Here is a 13,929-nt window from a genome sequence, read left to right on the forward strand (position 1 = left end):
AAATACAATTGAGAAACTATACAACAATACATTTCTCTCTTTTCTTTTTTATACAAAGAAAATTTTCTTCTCACTCCTTTCTTCACAATAAGCTGTAGTCAATCAGATAAATTTCTGACTATAGACAGCCTTAATTCTTGGATTTTTGCATACAAAAAGGGAACCGTAGTCAATCAAACTGAATATTTGATTGTAGACGGTTTTTATCCCTCTATTCTTCATTTTCATTTGAAGGGAACCATAATCATCCCTTGAGAATTAGACTGTAGATGGTTTAATCCCTAACTTTGTCTTGAAAGATGGACCATAATCAACCAAGTAGAGGCACCTGGTTGTAGATGATTTATTCCCCTCTATTTCCTTTCTCAAAAGTGAAAATAAAAGATAGAGAAAGAAGGATACATGGCAGAAGACATATATAGGAAGCATTCACAGAGAGGACTTTCCTTTTTTGTTAGACGCACAAGGGGGCAGGAACTACAAGTATATTCTAGAAGGAGAAGAAGGTCACCTCAGCATAAGGAAGCCAGTGCAAAGACAACTGGAGTTAACTGAATCAAGTTGGAGTTAACTAAATCAAACAAGTTGGCAAGTTGTTATAATTCTGCTGTAAATCAGTTACATTGAAGGCAAGATTGAATATAAATACAGAGGTGTACTTACAATAAGGGGATAATAAGAAGATTTGATCTCTTTCTCTCTTCACTCTCACTTTCCCCTATTCTGGAGGTTATCCTCCCTCGAAGAGGATCTGAGTTGGGCAGCTGCCCAACAATTGGTATCAGAGCCTGCAACAAGCAACACCATGCCATGTTGATGGTGTCCATCTGCACAAGACCATAGGAGACTTGCAAGAAATCAAGCAGACACTAGCCATGTTGATGGAGAAAAATTCAAGAGAAGGAAACCACGATGGCGACCAAGAAGGAAACAACAGAAATCAAGGGGGCGGTCAGTTTGGTTGAGCCTCAACTTGTTCAGCAAAACTGGATTTCCCAAAATATTCAGGTGAGGATCCCATACCCTGGATCTTTAGGGCAAAAAGATATTTTGAATACCATGATACACCTAGCCATCAAAGAGTTCTTGTCGCTTCATTCAACTTGGAAGGAGAAGCAATCTTGTGGTTCCAATGGTTCCTGGATCTTGTCGCTTCTTGGTCTGAATTCACAAAAGGTTTGTACATCTGTTTTGGACCCATTGGCTTAGAAAACTATGATGAGAATCTCTCAAAACTCAGACAAACTAGATTTGTGAGGGATTACCAAGTCGAGTTCGAAAGACTGTCGACAAGGGTTCATGGGTGGCCTAAAATCTGCTTCATCGGTAGCCTAAAGGAAGAAATAAGAATAGAAGTGAAGTCAATGCTTTAAAAGCACAAGGCGAGGCGTACGCCTTTTTTATCAAGGCGCAAAATTACAAAAAAAAGGCTAAAAAATAAAAAGGTCAGAAAATTAAAAAAAGCCAAAAAATTAAAAAAAATGCAAAAAATTAAAAAAAAAGTAAACATAATGTTAATAAAAAATATAAACTTAATTTTTAAAATAAATGTTTTAAAAAACCTATTATCTAAAATTAAAATACATAAATATAACATGTAAAGCGTATTCAAATGAAAAGTTAAAAATAAAAGCAAACATATAAAGCATTTTCAAGCATGTAAAAGCCACAATCTCTTTTTTTCTTTAATTGCATTGCTTCAAGTAGCTAATGTGATGTTAAACATATTGCATTCTTGATTCTATGAGTCGCCTTTGTACTACGCCCCTCGAGGCAAGTCCGAACAAGTCTATGTTAGGGTTTGAAATTCTTATTTCTCACATAAAAAATAATGATTTTATTTGCTCGCTCACCGAAGCTCCGAGAACCCCCTATTTGCTAATGTTGTTCATTCATTCGTTGCAATAAAATATCTTCTTAAAAGGCGATGAAAGTTATAAAATCATGATTTTTTTATGTGAGAAATAAGAATTTCAGACCCTAACATAGATTTGTTCGGGCTTCCCTCGAGGGGCGTGGCAATATTCTTATCTAGCCACTTGTGCAAACCTTGGAAGGATCATTATCCAATCAACTATAAGCTTGCCAATATCTGCCACCAACTTGTTCACACTTTGAATCTTCAAAGAGCCTTCTATTCCTCTCCTTCCATATGCCCCAGCAGACTGCGAAAGGAATGCATCTCTATTGGTGTGAAAATTTTAATAAATTCTCGTGCAACATAATTCACTAAATCAAGTGATTGAGTTATTATTTTGGGTAAGGCCCATTCAGGGAATCATATGGATTTTTCCCCTTAATTACATCTCCACAAGAAAGTAGAGAACACCTTTTGATTCTAGCTTGGAGAAATGAATGCATAGAACAAAAGAAAAGAACAATAGGGTACTTAAAAAGAACTTTTCGTTTGCATTTCTTTTACATCAAGTGTACAAGAATGAGAAGAAAGGGGTGTGCCTAGGTTGAGGTGCAAGGTGCATCAGGCGCACGCTTAGGCACACCAGGCACGTGCCTTTTGAAAGAGGTGCACCTAGGACCTGGGCGAGGCGCATACCCCAAAATGCGCCTTGCCTGTGCGCGTAGGCGCACCTTTTAAATCACTAAGTGAAGTCCCTGCAACCCACCTCCCTATCGGCGGCAATGGGTTTGGCAAAATTGCAAGAAGAAAGGTTTAATTGAATGAAAAGGTTGGGTCGACCGAACACATTCAACTCTAGACCATAGTCTTGGAATCGACAACTAAACCAACCAGGTAATCCTTCTATCCTGGGATCCAGCCCAGCAGTTACAATAAATCAGACCCATGGGTAGGATGAAAATCCTCAACCTAAGGCCCAAGCCATTGTACCCGCTCCAATGCCATTAAGAAGATTATCTTCGGCCGAGATGCAAGCCCGAAGAGATAGAAGTCTTTGTTATAATTGCGACGATAAGTTCGGTCCAGGCGATAAATGTAAGAATCCCCAACTATTCATACTACAGACAGATGAAGCTGAACCTTAGGAGGAAATCCCTTACACACCCATTGCGATACCTACTGAATTAGAATCTGAGAATGGGCCAGACCCACCTGAGATATCCTTTCATGCATTAATAGGACTGACCTCCACCCAGACAATGAGAGTGATTGAGTCAGTACAGGGCCGAGCAATTTCAGTTCTAATTGGCAACGGGTCATCTCTCAACTTTGTGACCCAAATGACAGCCAAACAATTGGGCCTAACACAAGAACAGGTGTTGCCATTCAGTGTACATGTAGCAGATGGCAACAACATCAGTTGTGATAGCATGTCTAGAGGGGTCCACCTGAAGTTACAACAACATTCATTTCTAGTGGACCTCCATCCATTAGAGATGAGTGGAGCAGATGTGGTATTAGTTGTGTAGTGGCTACAACAGTTGGGACCGGTTGTATGTGATTGGTCAAGACTAACAATGGATTTCTCCATTAATGGACAAAAGTATCATCTAAACGGGGTGGCTAAGGGTGCACCGCAATAGGAAGGACTAAGAGCCATCCTCAAGACTAGTTGTAGTGAAGGGCAACCCCTCCTATTGCATATGGGATTGAATACCAGCCCAGTTTTAACAAAATAACAAGTCCAAAGGAAGCAGCCACGCCACTGGAAAACCAACAAGCACTCCAACGGTTACTCAACACCTATTCAAATGTCTTTCAAGAACCCAATCATCCACCTCCTTCTAGACCCATGGACCATAGAATTGAGATCATTCCGGGGGCAGCTCCATGAAATGTTAGACCTTACCGCTACCCCAGATTTGAGAGGGAAGAGATAGAGAAAAGTGTTCAAGAATTACTAGAGAAAAAATTCATACAGCCCAGTTCAAGCCCATATTCAGCCACCGTCCTTCTAGTCAAGAAAAAAGATGGAACATGGAGGTTTTGTGTAGACTATCGGGCTCTAAATCAGATCACAGCAAAGGACTGGTTCCCCATTCCAATCATTGATAAGCTATTGGATGATTTACATGCTGCTACCATATTTTCTAAGTTTGATCTACGAGTCAGTTACCATCAAATTCTGATGCATCTAGCGGATGTTCCTAAAACGGCATTCCGTACACATGATGGTCACTATGAGTTTCTTGTCATGTCTTTCGGATTGACAAATGCACTGGCAACCTTTCAAGCCATCATGAATGAGGTATTCTGTCCCCACTTGCACCGCTTTATTCTAGTATTTTTTGGTGATATCTTGGTATATAGTGTTGATTGGGCTTCTCGTCTACAACATTTATCCATCACTTTGGAACTTCTGAGAAAACATCAACTATATGCAAAGGCTTTGAAATGTGTTTTTGGACAAAAACAAGTCCAATACTTAGGCCATATGGTCAAAGAAGGGAGGGTCATGGCTGATCTGGAGAAAGTTGCTTGCATTCAACAATGGACAATGCCTACATCAGTCGAGGCCTTGCAGGCTTTTCTAGGCCTCATAAGCTACTACAGGCGCTTTATACCACATTATGCAAGGCTGATAGCACCACTCACCCAATGACCCAATTATTAAGGAAAAATGCATTTCAATGGAGTGAGCAAGCCCAACAAGCCTTCACTAACCTAAAGTAAGCTATTTCCACACCATCAATTCTGTCATAACCCGACTTCTCAAAGCAGTTCACACTTGAGTGTGACGCTTCTGGGACAGGTCTAGGAGCTGTTTTAATGCAAGAGGGGAAACCATTGGCCTATTTCAGCAAAGTACTCTCACCACAAAATCAAGCTAAATCAACATATGAGAAGGAGCTCATGGCCATTGTACTTGCAGTCCAGGAGTGGTGGGCTTACCTACTGGGCCGCTGATTTGTCATCAAGACAGACCACAAGAGTCTGAAATTCCTGATTGATCAGAAATTCCACACACCTGAACAGCAGCAGTGGGCCCACAAACTCATGGGCTATGACTACATTATAGAATATAAACCTAGTACAACTAATCGAGCAGCTGATACTCTATCCAGGCTACCTGAGTTGGCACAACTCACTGTCTCCAAGCCTAGTTATCCATTACTCGAGCAGCTCAAAGTTGAAGCCTTTCAAGATCCAGAACTGGCCAATTAAGGGTCAAATGGGCCCAGAATCTAGCCTTGACCCCAGGTTATTCAGTTCGTGACTCGACACTCTATTACAAGGGTCGATTGGTTATCCCATCCAAGTCAGCCCACGTAGCAGAATTACTACAACTCCTTCATGATTCAGCTATAGGGGGTCATTCAGGCATATTCAAAACCTACAAGCGTCTGGCAACACATTATTATTGGAGAGGCATGATGAAAACAGTAAGGAGTTACATCACCTATTGTATGTCTGCCAAAGACAAAAGTATGAAGCCCAACAACCAGCCAGCCTTCTACAGCCCTTGAGCATCCCAAATCAAGTATGGGATGAAATCTCAATGGATTTTATCATGGGCCTACCTGTTTCAAAAGGCAAATCAGTCCTACTTGTGGTGGTTGATCAGCTATCAAAGTACAACCTGTTTCAAAAGGAAAATCGGATGGGCAGACCGAAGTTTTCAACAGATGCATCGAGACATATTTTCGATGCTTTGTGGGGGACAGACCTAAACAATGGATACAATGGCTGCCTTGGGCAAAGTTTTGGTACAACTCCTCATTCCATGTCTCAGCAGGTATGACGCCATTTAAAGCATTATACAACAGAGACCTTGGGCAAAGTTTTGGTACAACTCCTCATTCCATGTCTCTTCTTGCTCAAGACACATATGGCACACACTAGCCATGCTGAAACCTCTGGTCTTCAAATTATCTTCCGTTAAAATACTATCTATAGCAACAAGCCAAGCACAAGCCTCCACTTTTGGTGGAATAGGATTATTGCCCCACACTCCTTCAACCTGAACTGACTCCTGTTGATTTTGAATTAAAGCTGCATAAAATGACTTCACAATCTTCCATTCCTACACTCCTTCCACCACAGCTCATCCCTTGAAGAGCAAGAAATCTTTGTTTTTTGTAGCCTGTCAAGCCACTCAATGCAGTCCTCCACCTCCCAGTCAAAGTTGTCTTCTGAACTTTGGGCACCACACCAGCTGATCTCTCCTCATCTAATAACATTGTATGATCCGAACATCATGTTCAGCTATCCTGTACACCATTCATCCTCCCAAAATCTTATCCTAGCACCATCCCCACTGCAAAACTTGTTGGGTTTTTAAAAAAGAGTTTGAATCTCTCCACCCCATATGAAGCAGGCTTTTGGATGTGGTTCTTCTTGATATTTTCTATGGGTTATAAAAATTTACAGATATTTGTTTAATGGTTTTGTTAGATACTTAGATATCACTTCAATATATTGTGCCTTGACACTATGACTTTCTCACATCTTATTGTCATTTTCAATATTATTTAGAATTTTAGATATAGTTTTTCTCCTCATTATTGACAAACTTGTTAGAAATGTTGATAAAACAGTTTTGCAAGATGTTTACTTAACTTTCAAAAAAAAGGCATGCTTACTTGCTGGTTTCAACTTATGTGCCAAGCAGGCTGAGGGAAACAGTGGAGCTGATGGTGACAAGGATAAAGATGAAGTTCGTCTAAAAGCACAAAAGGTATTGATTAGTAGAAAGTGCATTTTAAAATTGAAAATAAATGTGCCAGGTTAAGCAGAACATTAACCTGTTATTGTAACTTCTTTTTTTTTTTAATGAAGTTTATCTTTACTATCAAAATAAATAAATAAATTGGTAATGGTGAGGAAAATTCTATGTGTTAATTATAAGGTTGTGATAAATCTAGCATTTCAGTTGTGTGTTGTATATCTGAGGGGGAATTTGTTTCATCAATGATGATGATTTTATAGAAGTCTAGGTTCATTGATGAAACAAATCCTACACTTTGGAAAAGGTGGCTGCTTCATGTTGTTTCACGTTACATATACAGTCAAGCAAAGAGGAAGATGACAAAATGCGAACAACAGCAGCAAATGTTGCTGCCCGAGCAGCTGTTGGAGGAGATGACATGCTCTCAAAATGGCAACTCATGGCAGAGCAAGCTCGGCAGAAGCGTGAAGGAGGAATAGATATGGCATCTGGTGTGCTACTAGGTAAAGACTTGAGTCGCAGGCCTTTGTCAACGTCCAGTAGAATCACCAAGGACAGTCAAAAAGCAGAAAACAAGGGTCCCACTGCTGGTGCTGCATCATCTGGTAAGTAAAATCCATTTGCTAAGAATTTAGGGAAGTTTCTCTATTTTCATTGTCGTTTTTTTGTACATAAGTTGTGCATGGCATTTCTTGTGCATCTGGGCAGATATTTGTAGTCCAATGCATGGCTACTTTTTATGCATGAGTTCTCATAAAGATGCTCTTGTACTTTTTTATTAATACATTATATTTAACCTTAAGAATTATATGACTGAAATTTTGGTGAAGCTTTCAGTCTGGGATGCTAACCCCCAAAGGGGGGGATTTGAAGACTATGTGTACCTGTAAGCTGGACTGAACATTCTTTATAGCAAGCTGGACTAAACTTGAGTCTTCCAGCCTCTATGCCACAGCTTTAGTTGAATTTTAGTTGCAGGTTCAACTCATTGTGGTTAGAGGTGGGCTCTTATATGCCAGCTCGGATGGTGGTGAAGGGTAGAGGCACTTTTTCATGTTAAACCTATGAGTATAGAACCATGGCAGTAATCATCCCTTCATTCCCTTGCACTGTACCACATTTTTTTGCCCATCAGAAGATTTCAGACCATTACAGTTGCTAGATTGGTCTAAAGAAAGAGCAAGTCATATAGCAAGTATGAAGTATCTAACCCAAGAGCAAGTCATATAGCCAGTAGGTGAAACCTTTGTCTAAAATAGATATGCTACATTGTGCCAATTGCCTTGTAGTTGAGATGATCATTTGGTGTCACTCTGAAGGCGGAGGTACAGGATCAGACCAGTGGAACAGCAGGCTCTCTGGTAATGGCCAGTGAGCCTCATGTGCACCCTGCTACTGTCCCCACCTGAGTCCCTAGTCCCTACTAACTTTACTGATAAACCAACCCGACTACTGTAAAACAAATTAGATATAGATGTTTCATTTTCGAAGCGTTGATTCCTTTGTTGGTTTTCCAACAGGTCCTGTGGGAAAATTTGGTAGGAGTCATGTTGTCGTGTCCCAAACAAAGGTCTCACCTACAATTTCTGTCAAGGATGTGATTGCAGTGCTGGAAAGGGAGCCACAAATGTCGAGATCAACTTTGATCTACCGCTTGTATGAGAAGATGCATAGCGATGCTGTGGCAACTGATAGAAGGTGATGCTCAGGCACCGGGTACTGTGTTAAGAAAATGTGCATTTTTAGCAGTTCATTACTACAATCCGGTCTCTCAACACCTATGTGCGGTCCAGGAGAGCACTGTACAGATGGTCTAGGTTTCTCTTCTTATTCCACAAGTTATATTGGGGCTTTCATTGGGAACTAACTGTGGCTGAGATAATTTCTATCATTATGCTTGTAATCTTTTTTTGTTTTTTTCTTTTTGGTACATAAATTATGTTTGTAATCAGTTATTCTATAGTTTTGAATTGAACCCTAGTCTTCTAATCCACATTGTAACAATTCAGTCTAGTAATCAGCATATTCACTCGTAATTTAGGATTTTTAATGTGTTTGACCACCTTTCAGTTATTGTGTGTGGGGGAAGCAGGTTTATGAAGCCTTATTCGTCTTTTAAATAAAAAAAAAAAAAACTTTGAATAGGCTATTTATTATTAAGGGTGCGGTGGCAATTTATTAAATTTTCAAACCATAACCCGAGCCCTATATAGTTCATAATTGTCCAACTGGGACCGGACTAGCTATGTTGTTAGTTAGGTAGAACGGATAGAATTTTTAGATTTGCTGAGATTGCACCCCCCTCCGCACACAAAAAATTATAAATAAATAAGACAGCACAGTTTTGAAAACACATTTAGGCTGCGTTTGGATAATTGGATTGAAGGAAAAGGTAGGGAAATCTTTACAAACCAAACACAGCCTTAATATAAGTTTGGGGGGAGGTAGGGGCCACAGCCCACAGGCCACTCCCCTTTTCCTTTGTAGATTTATGGTGTCCTCAAAGTTTCTAAAAAAAAACGCCCCAAGTGAAAATCCTGGCTTCGCCCCTTCTGATTGGGCGCAAATCTTTAGGTCCAGGTTCGAGCCTAGCAGGGCCCTGTATTCCTTGTATCCCATCAAATGATATTATCCAGCCTAAGCAGTCTCGAGCTCTCATGTCTGCAAACAGCATATTAGCAAATATGCTAAAAGGAATTGCTCACCATCTTGCAAGGTTGTCACTTGGTCTTCTGCACTCTGTTTCAGGGTTGGGTAATTCTCCAAATTTTATTTTGTTAAGAGAGGATTTTCTTTTCTCCCCATCAACACATCTGATCCTTTTTCTGTTGAATGAAATTTGGCTTTAGTCTTACAAAAAAGGAAGAAAAGGACTAGAGGAATCAAGTGTTTGAATTCAAATTTGATCCAATAAAGCAACCCAAATTTCATTTATTATTTGGTCGGTTTTGAATATTCCAAATTTCCAATCTAAATCTACACAATTAATATGTATTTATTAGTAAAGTTGGTATAAGAATCATTTTTTTAAGAACGCCACATGGCAACTTTCATTGCGCCAAATCTTCAATCAGTACATGCAAAAAAAAAGGAAGGAATAGCAGACCAAGTGTGAGTTTTTGAAAGATTATAAGCAACTTTGCTAAACGATGATCCACATGATTTCCTGTATGAGTGTGAAGGAGATTAAAGGAATCCTAAGACCCATTAAGAAGGCTCTTGCAATCGGCTATAATTTATACCTATATCATATATAAAAATGTGAATGCAATATTGCAATGTGAAATTTTTGGACTAAAATTACCTTTTATTTTTTTGTTTGAGAAAGGGTATAAAAGTTATTTTATTATATTTTTAATGTCAGATTTAATGATTACTCAAATGTTCGTATTTATGTATTTAATCCATCACTAATTGTAAGGGTTGAAAATTTAACTTTAATTATTGTTTTTCACCTAATTTAATCCTTTCTCATTAAGTCTTATACTTAAGGTATCAATCTTATATCTTTAAGTTATTTTCACTAATAAATGCTACTAATTAGATATATGCCAATATTTTTAACAATATAAACCCATCTATTTTAAAAGTGATTTAAAAACAAAACCATTTTTTACCCAAGTGGTAATTTAGCAATTCAACTATTTGAATCAAATTGATCAACCTAGGAAATTAGACACATTTATGATATTTTTATTAATAACATTAAAAAACAAGTGTAATAAGCAATAATTATTTTTAGTGACAATGAAAACGAAATACATAATTTAGAACTAACAAAATATGAATGGTTCAACTTTTAGGTTAAATGTATTAACCTTTAATATCATAAATAAATAATAGAAATTAATAAAATAACAAATAATAAAAAATACATCAAAATTTATAAAAAAAAGCATTCAGGCACATGTATAATATCATGTATTTATCATATTAAATAAAAAGTAGGTGTGATATATTATAATTAGTTTTACATACAAAATACAAAAAAAAAAATTGAATGTATCTATAATTCTATATTTACACTACTATTAAAAATATAAATAAGATTGTGGAACTTTCTTTTGACTATTTTTGAATTTACTCCATATTTAATTGTAAGGTTTAAATTATAAATTGAACTAATACTTTTCACCTCATTTAATTCCCTCTATTTAAATCTTACATATATTTTTGATAAATGAACAAAAGAAAAAAGATAAAACACTACAAAAAGAAGAGTCTACCAAGCAAGTATGCCTATCAGTGATACTTAAAATTTCACAAATTGACCCGATTATCACACATTTGGATGAGGTGTTTATATAATCAGATTTGGATTTTGCAATTTGCATTCGATTAATAATAAAGAAACAAAAAAATACAATATACATAAAATTTATAGAAAATTTTGGATATATTATTACTATCGTTATCATCATTTAGAATTGCCACGTGCAAAGCACATGCATGTTTATTAGTAATGGACAAGTTCCAAGAAATCATAGAGGTGTGATTCAAGTGCAGCCAAGTAATAATTTGAGCATCTCATATTAAACAAGACCAATGCCTCAAGCAATCTATAAACCAGCCCAAAAGGCTAGAGCTCACATTCTATGGACCCCTTGGTTCACCTTGTACATGAACCTTCCATTTATTTTTTTTGCCACATCGTTTTAACTCTAAGGGAGGATTAACGGAACTTTAACAATAGTTTCTATGGAAGAAAGAAAAAAAAGAGTAAAACATCGTATTTCCAAAGATTGCCTTGACTCCCCCCCCCCCCCAAAAAAAAAAAAAAAAAAAAAAAAAAAAAAAAAGATTATAGACAGTAGAGACAATTTAGGAGGGTGAAAACACTGAGGCCCCATTTGGTTCGTGGGAATAAGAGTTTGGAATCAGAATCAGAATGGGCTATTCCAATTCTAATTGTTTGGTTAGACGGAATCAAAATCCAATGGTCCAAAATATTCATTGGATTAGATTGGACCTGGTTCATTTGTAATGGACTCATCGGATCGGATTGGAACCAGCGGTGGGTTTAGTGAGATTTAGACATTGCTGGCTATGTCCTCATTGATCTCAAATTCCCAATCCCACCTGTAGTTCCAAAGCTTGAGCGGTCCATTACAAATGAACCAGGTCCAAATCTAATCTAATGAATATTTTGGATCATATTTTTGCTGTTCAAACCATTTAATTTATTCAAATTTGTTTTAATTTAAATTAATTCAAAGTTCTAACCCAAACTTGGTTCATTTTCATGTCTTTTATCAATGGACGGGATAAATCCAACCTAATATAATATAAATTCATTATGAATGGACCAAGTGTAATCCAATCCAATAAATATTTTGTTGGCCCGTCCAATCCAAAAATTGATCCATTGACACCCCTACACGTGAGGTAAGTGTGAGGTGTTGTCGATCTAACTCTGCACACAGATAAACATGGTATATAGACACCTGTATATGTTTATATAAATTATTTATTTATTTTAACTATTCATGAATTTAATAAAAATGCATTTTCACGAGTGGTTTTTCTTGGAGAATGAATCCATGCTTTCGGCAGTAACCCCTTGAACTTTTGTTCGTTAAAGGCCTACACTAAACTTTCATACTCTTATCACTTCGCTCTCACCGTGTTGTATTTGCTCAATTGTAACTTTTTGCTTTTTAAAATTTGTAACGTTTTCTGTGTTTTTTCTTTTTTTATTATATATACATTTTTTATAAATTTCTGTTTTTCTGTGTTTTGTTTTATTTCTTTATTTTTTTTTGTATTTCCTATATTTTCTTTTGTTTTTTATTATACTTTATCAATTTTCTATAAAAATGGAATTGTAAAATAATACAAGGGCAGTTTGGGGTTTTAAAAATATTTTATCATGCACATGATACTTGAGAATCTTTAGGTTGCGTTTGAAATAGGCGTAAACACAAAATTACACTGATGTAAAAGAAAAACGGTCAGATATATTAGTGCAAAAGATGAACAGATAGATGCTACTTTTACACTGTTGTGCGTTTGGAAGAACAGTGTAAAATGTTAAAAGTATTTTCTACATGCATTTGGTAGAGTGCAGTTATTGAAGTCCTCAGAAGCTTGGAGCTAGAACGCTTTAAAAACATCGCCGGCATTCTCCACCGATCACTGCCGGTTGATACCATTTTTATAGAACAGGAAGAGGCCTCAGAAGCTTGGGGAGCTTTACCAATGCCGTTATTGAAGTCCAAATCCAGGGCATCAAAATCACGATCAACATCACCAGCACCATCGTCGTAGGTCCGGAGAAGACCTTCATAGGAGAGACCATTTTCGTCATCAATGAAGTCCCCGTAGGCTCTGAAAACCTCGTCAAGGATTGCACTGATTTGCTCATTTAACCCCAGGATTTTCGGTGACGACGAGATACATTTCTTGCCTATTGGGACCTCCATCTTTCATATCGAATTGCTGGAATTCTTCCTCGACGAAATACGGCTTTGCTTTCCCTCTTTTTTCTTTTGAGAGGCTCTGAAAACCTCGTCAAGGATTGCACTGATTTGCTCATTTAACCCCAGGATTTTCGGTGACGACGAGATACATTTCTTGCCTATTGGGACCTCCATCTTTCATATCGAATTGCTGGAATTCTTCCTCGATGAAATACGGCTTTGCTTTCCCTCTTTTTTCTTTTGAGAAGCTCTGGTCTTCTGGGTAGGCGTGAAGGAGTGGAAGAGAAAAGAGAGAGAGAGAGAGGGAGGGAGTGGAAGAGAGAAGAGGGTTGCATGGAGGATGCCGGCGAAACGGAAACAGGAAACTTGACGGTGGGGGATGCCGGCGAAACGGAAACAGGAAACTTGACAGTGGAGGATACTGGTGAAACGGAAACAGGAAACTTGGCGGTGGAGGATGCCGGCAAAATGGAAACAGGAAACTTGATGGTGGAGGATGCCGGCGAAACAGAAACAGGAAACTTGACGGTGGAGGATGCCGACGAAACGAAAACAGGAAACTTGACGATGGAGGATGCCGGCAAAAGAAGATTGATGGTGACAGAGCAGAGGAAGAGAGCCGTTGCTTTCTTTTTACACCGATGGGCAGTTCGATCGAGTTTTACATCGAAAAAGTCGATGTATTTTATACATCGATTATCAATGTAAACATCTTTCAAAATGAAGTTTTACACCGGTCTTCGGTGTTCTTTTACGTTCCAACCAAACACATGCAAAAGTAGACCACGATGTAAAACTACACCGAACCAGGATTTACACCTCTACCAAACGCAGCCTTAGTAACAGAACGGGGCAAAGGTCAGATAAAAAAAAGGTCAGGGTGGTAATCTGTAAACTATCCAAAAGAAAGGATAAGAGATGAA

General features: G+C 37.9%; 1 protein-coding gene across 9 annotated transcripts in view; it reads left to right on the forward strand.

Annotated features, from left to right (window-relative positions):
• LOC104607991 (transcription initiation factor TFIID subunit 4b) overlaps positions 1-8,600 on the forward strand; it is a 41,104-nt gene extending 32,504 nt beyond the window's left edge. For all 9 annotated transcript variants that reach the window (XM_010273820.3, XM_088887706.1, XM_010273829.3 and 6 more), the window contains 3 exons: positions 6,531-6,596; positions 6,928-7,192; positions 8,108-8,600. In XM_010273820.3, coding sequence (XP_010272122.1) covers positions 6,531-6,596; positions 6,928-7,192; positions 8,108-8,289 — 513 coding nt within the window. In that variant the 3' untranslated portion in view covers positions 8,290-8,600. The remainder of the gene's footprint in view (positions 1-6,530; positions 6,597-6,927; positions 7,193-8,107) is intronic.
• The last annotated feature ends 5,329 nt before the right edge of the window (positions 8,601-13,929 follow it).

Source organism: Nelumbo nucifera, chromosome 5 (genome assembly GCF_055504915.1).
Source record: "Nelumbo nucifera cultivar China Antique chromosome 5, China Antique-T2T, whole genome shotgun sequence".
Lineage (NCBI taxonomy): Eukaryota > Viridiplantae > Streptophyta > Magnoliopsida > Proteales > Nelumbonaceae > Nelumbo > Nelumbo nucifera.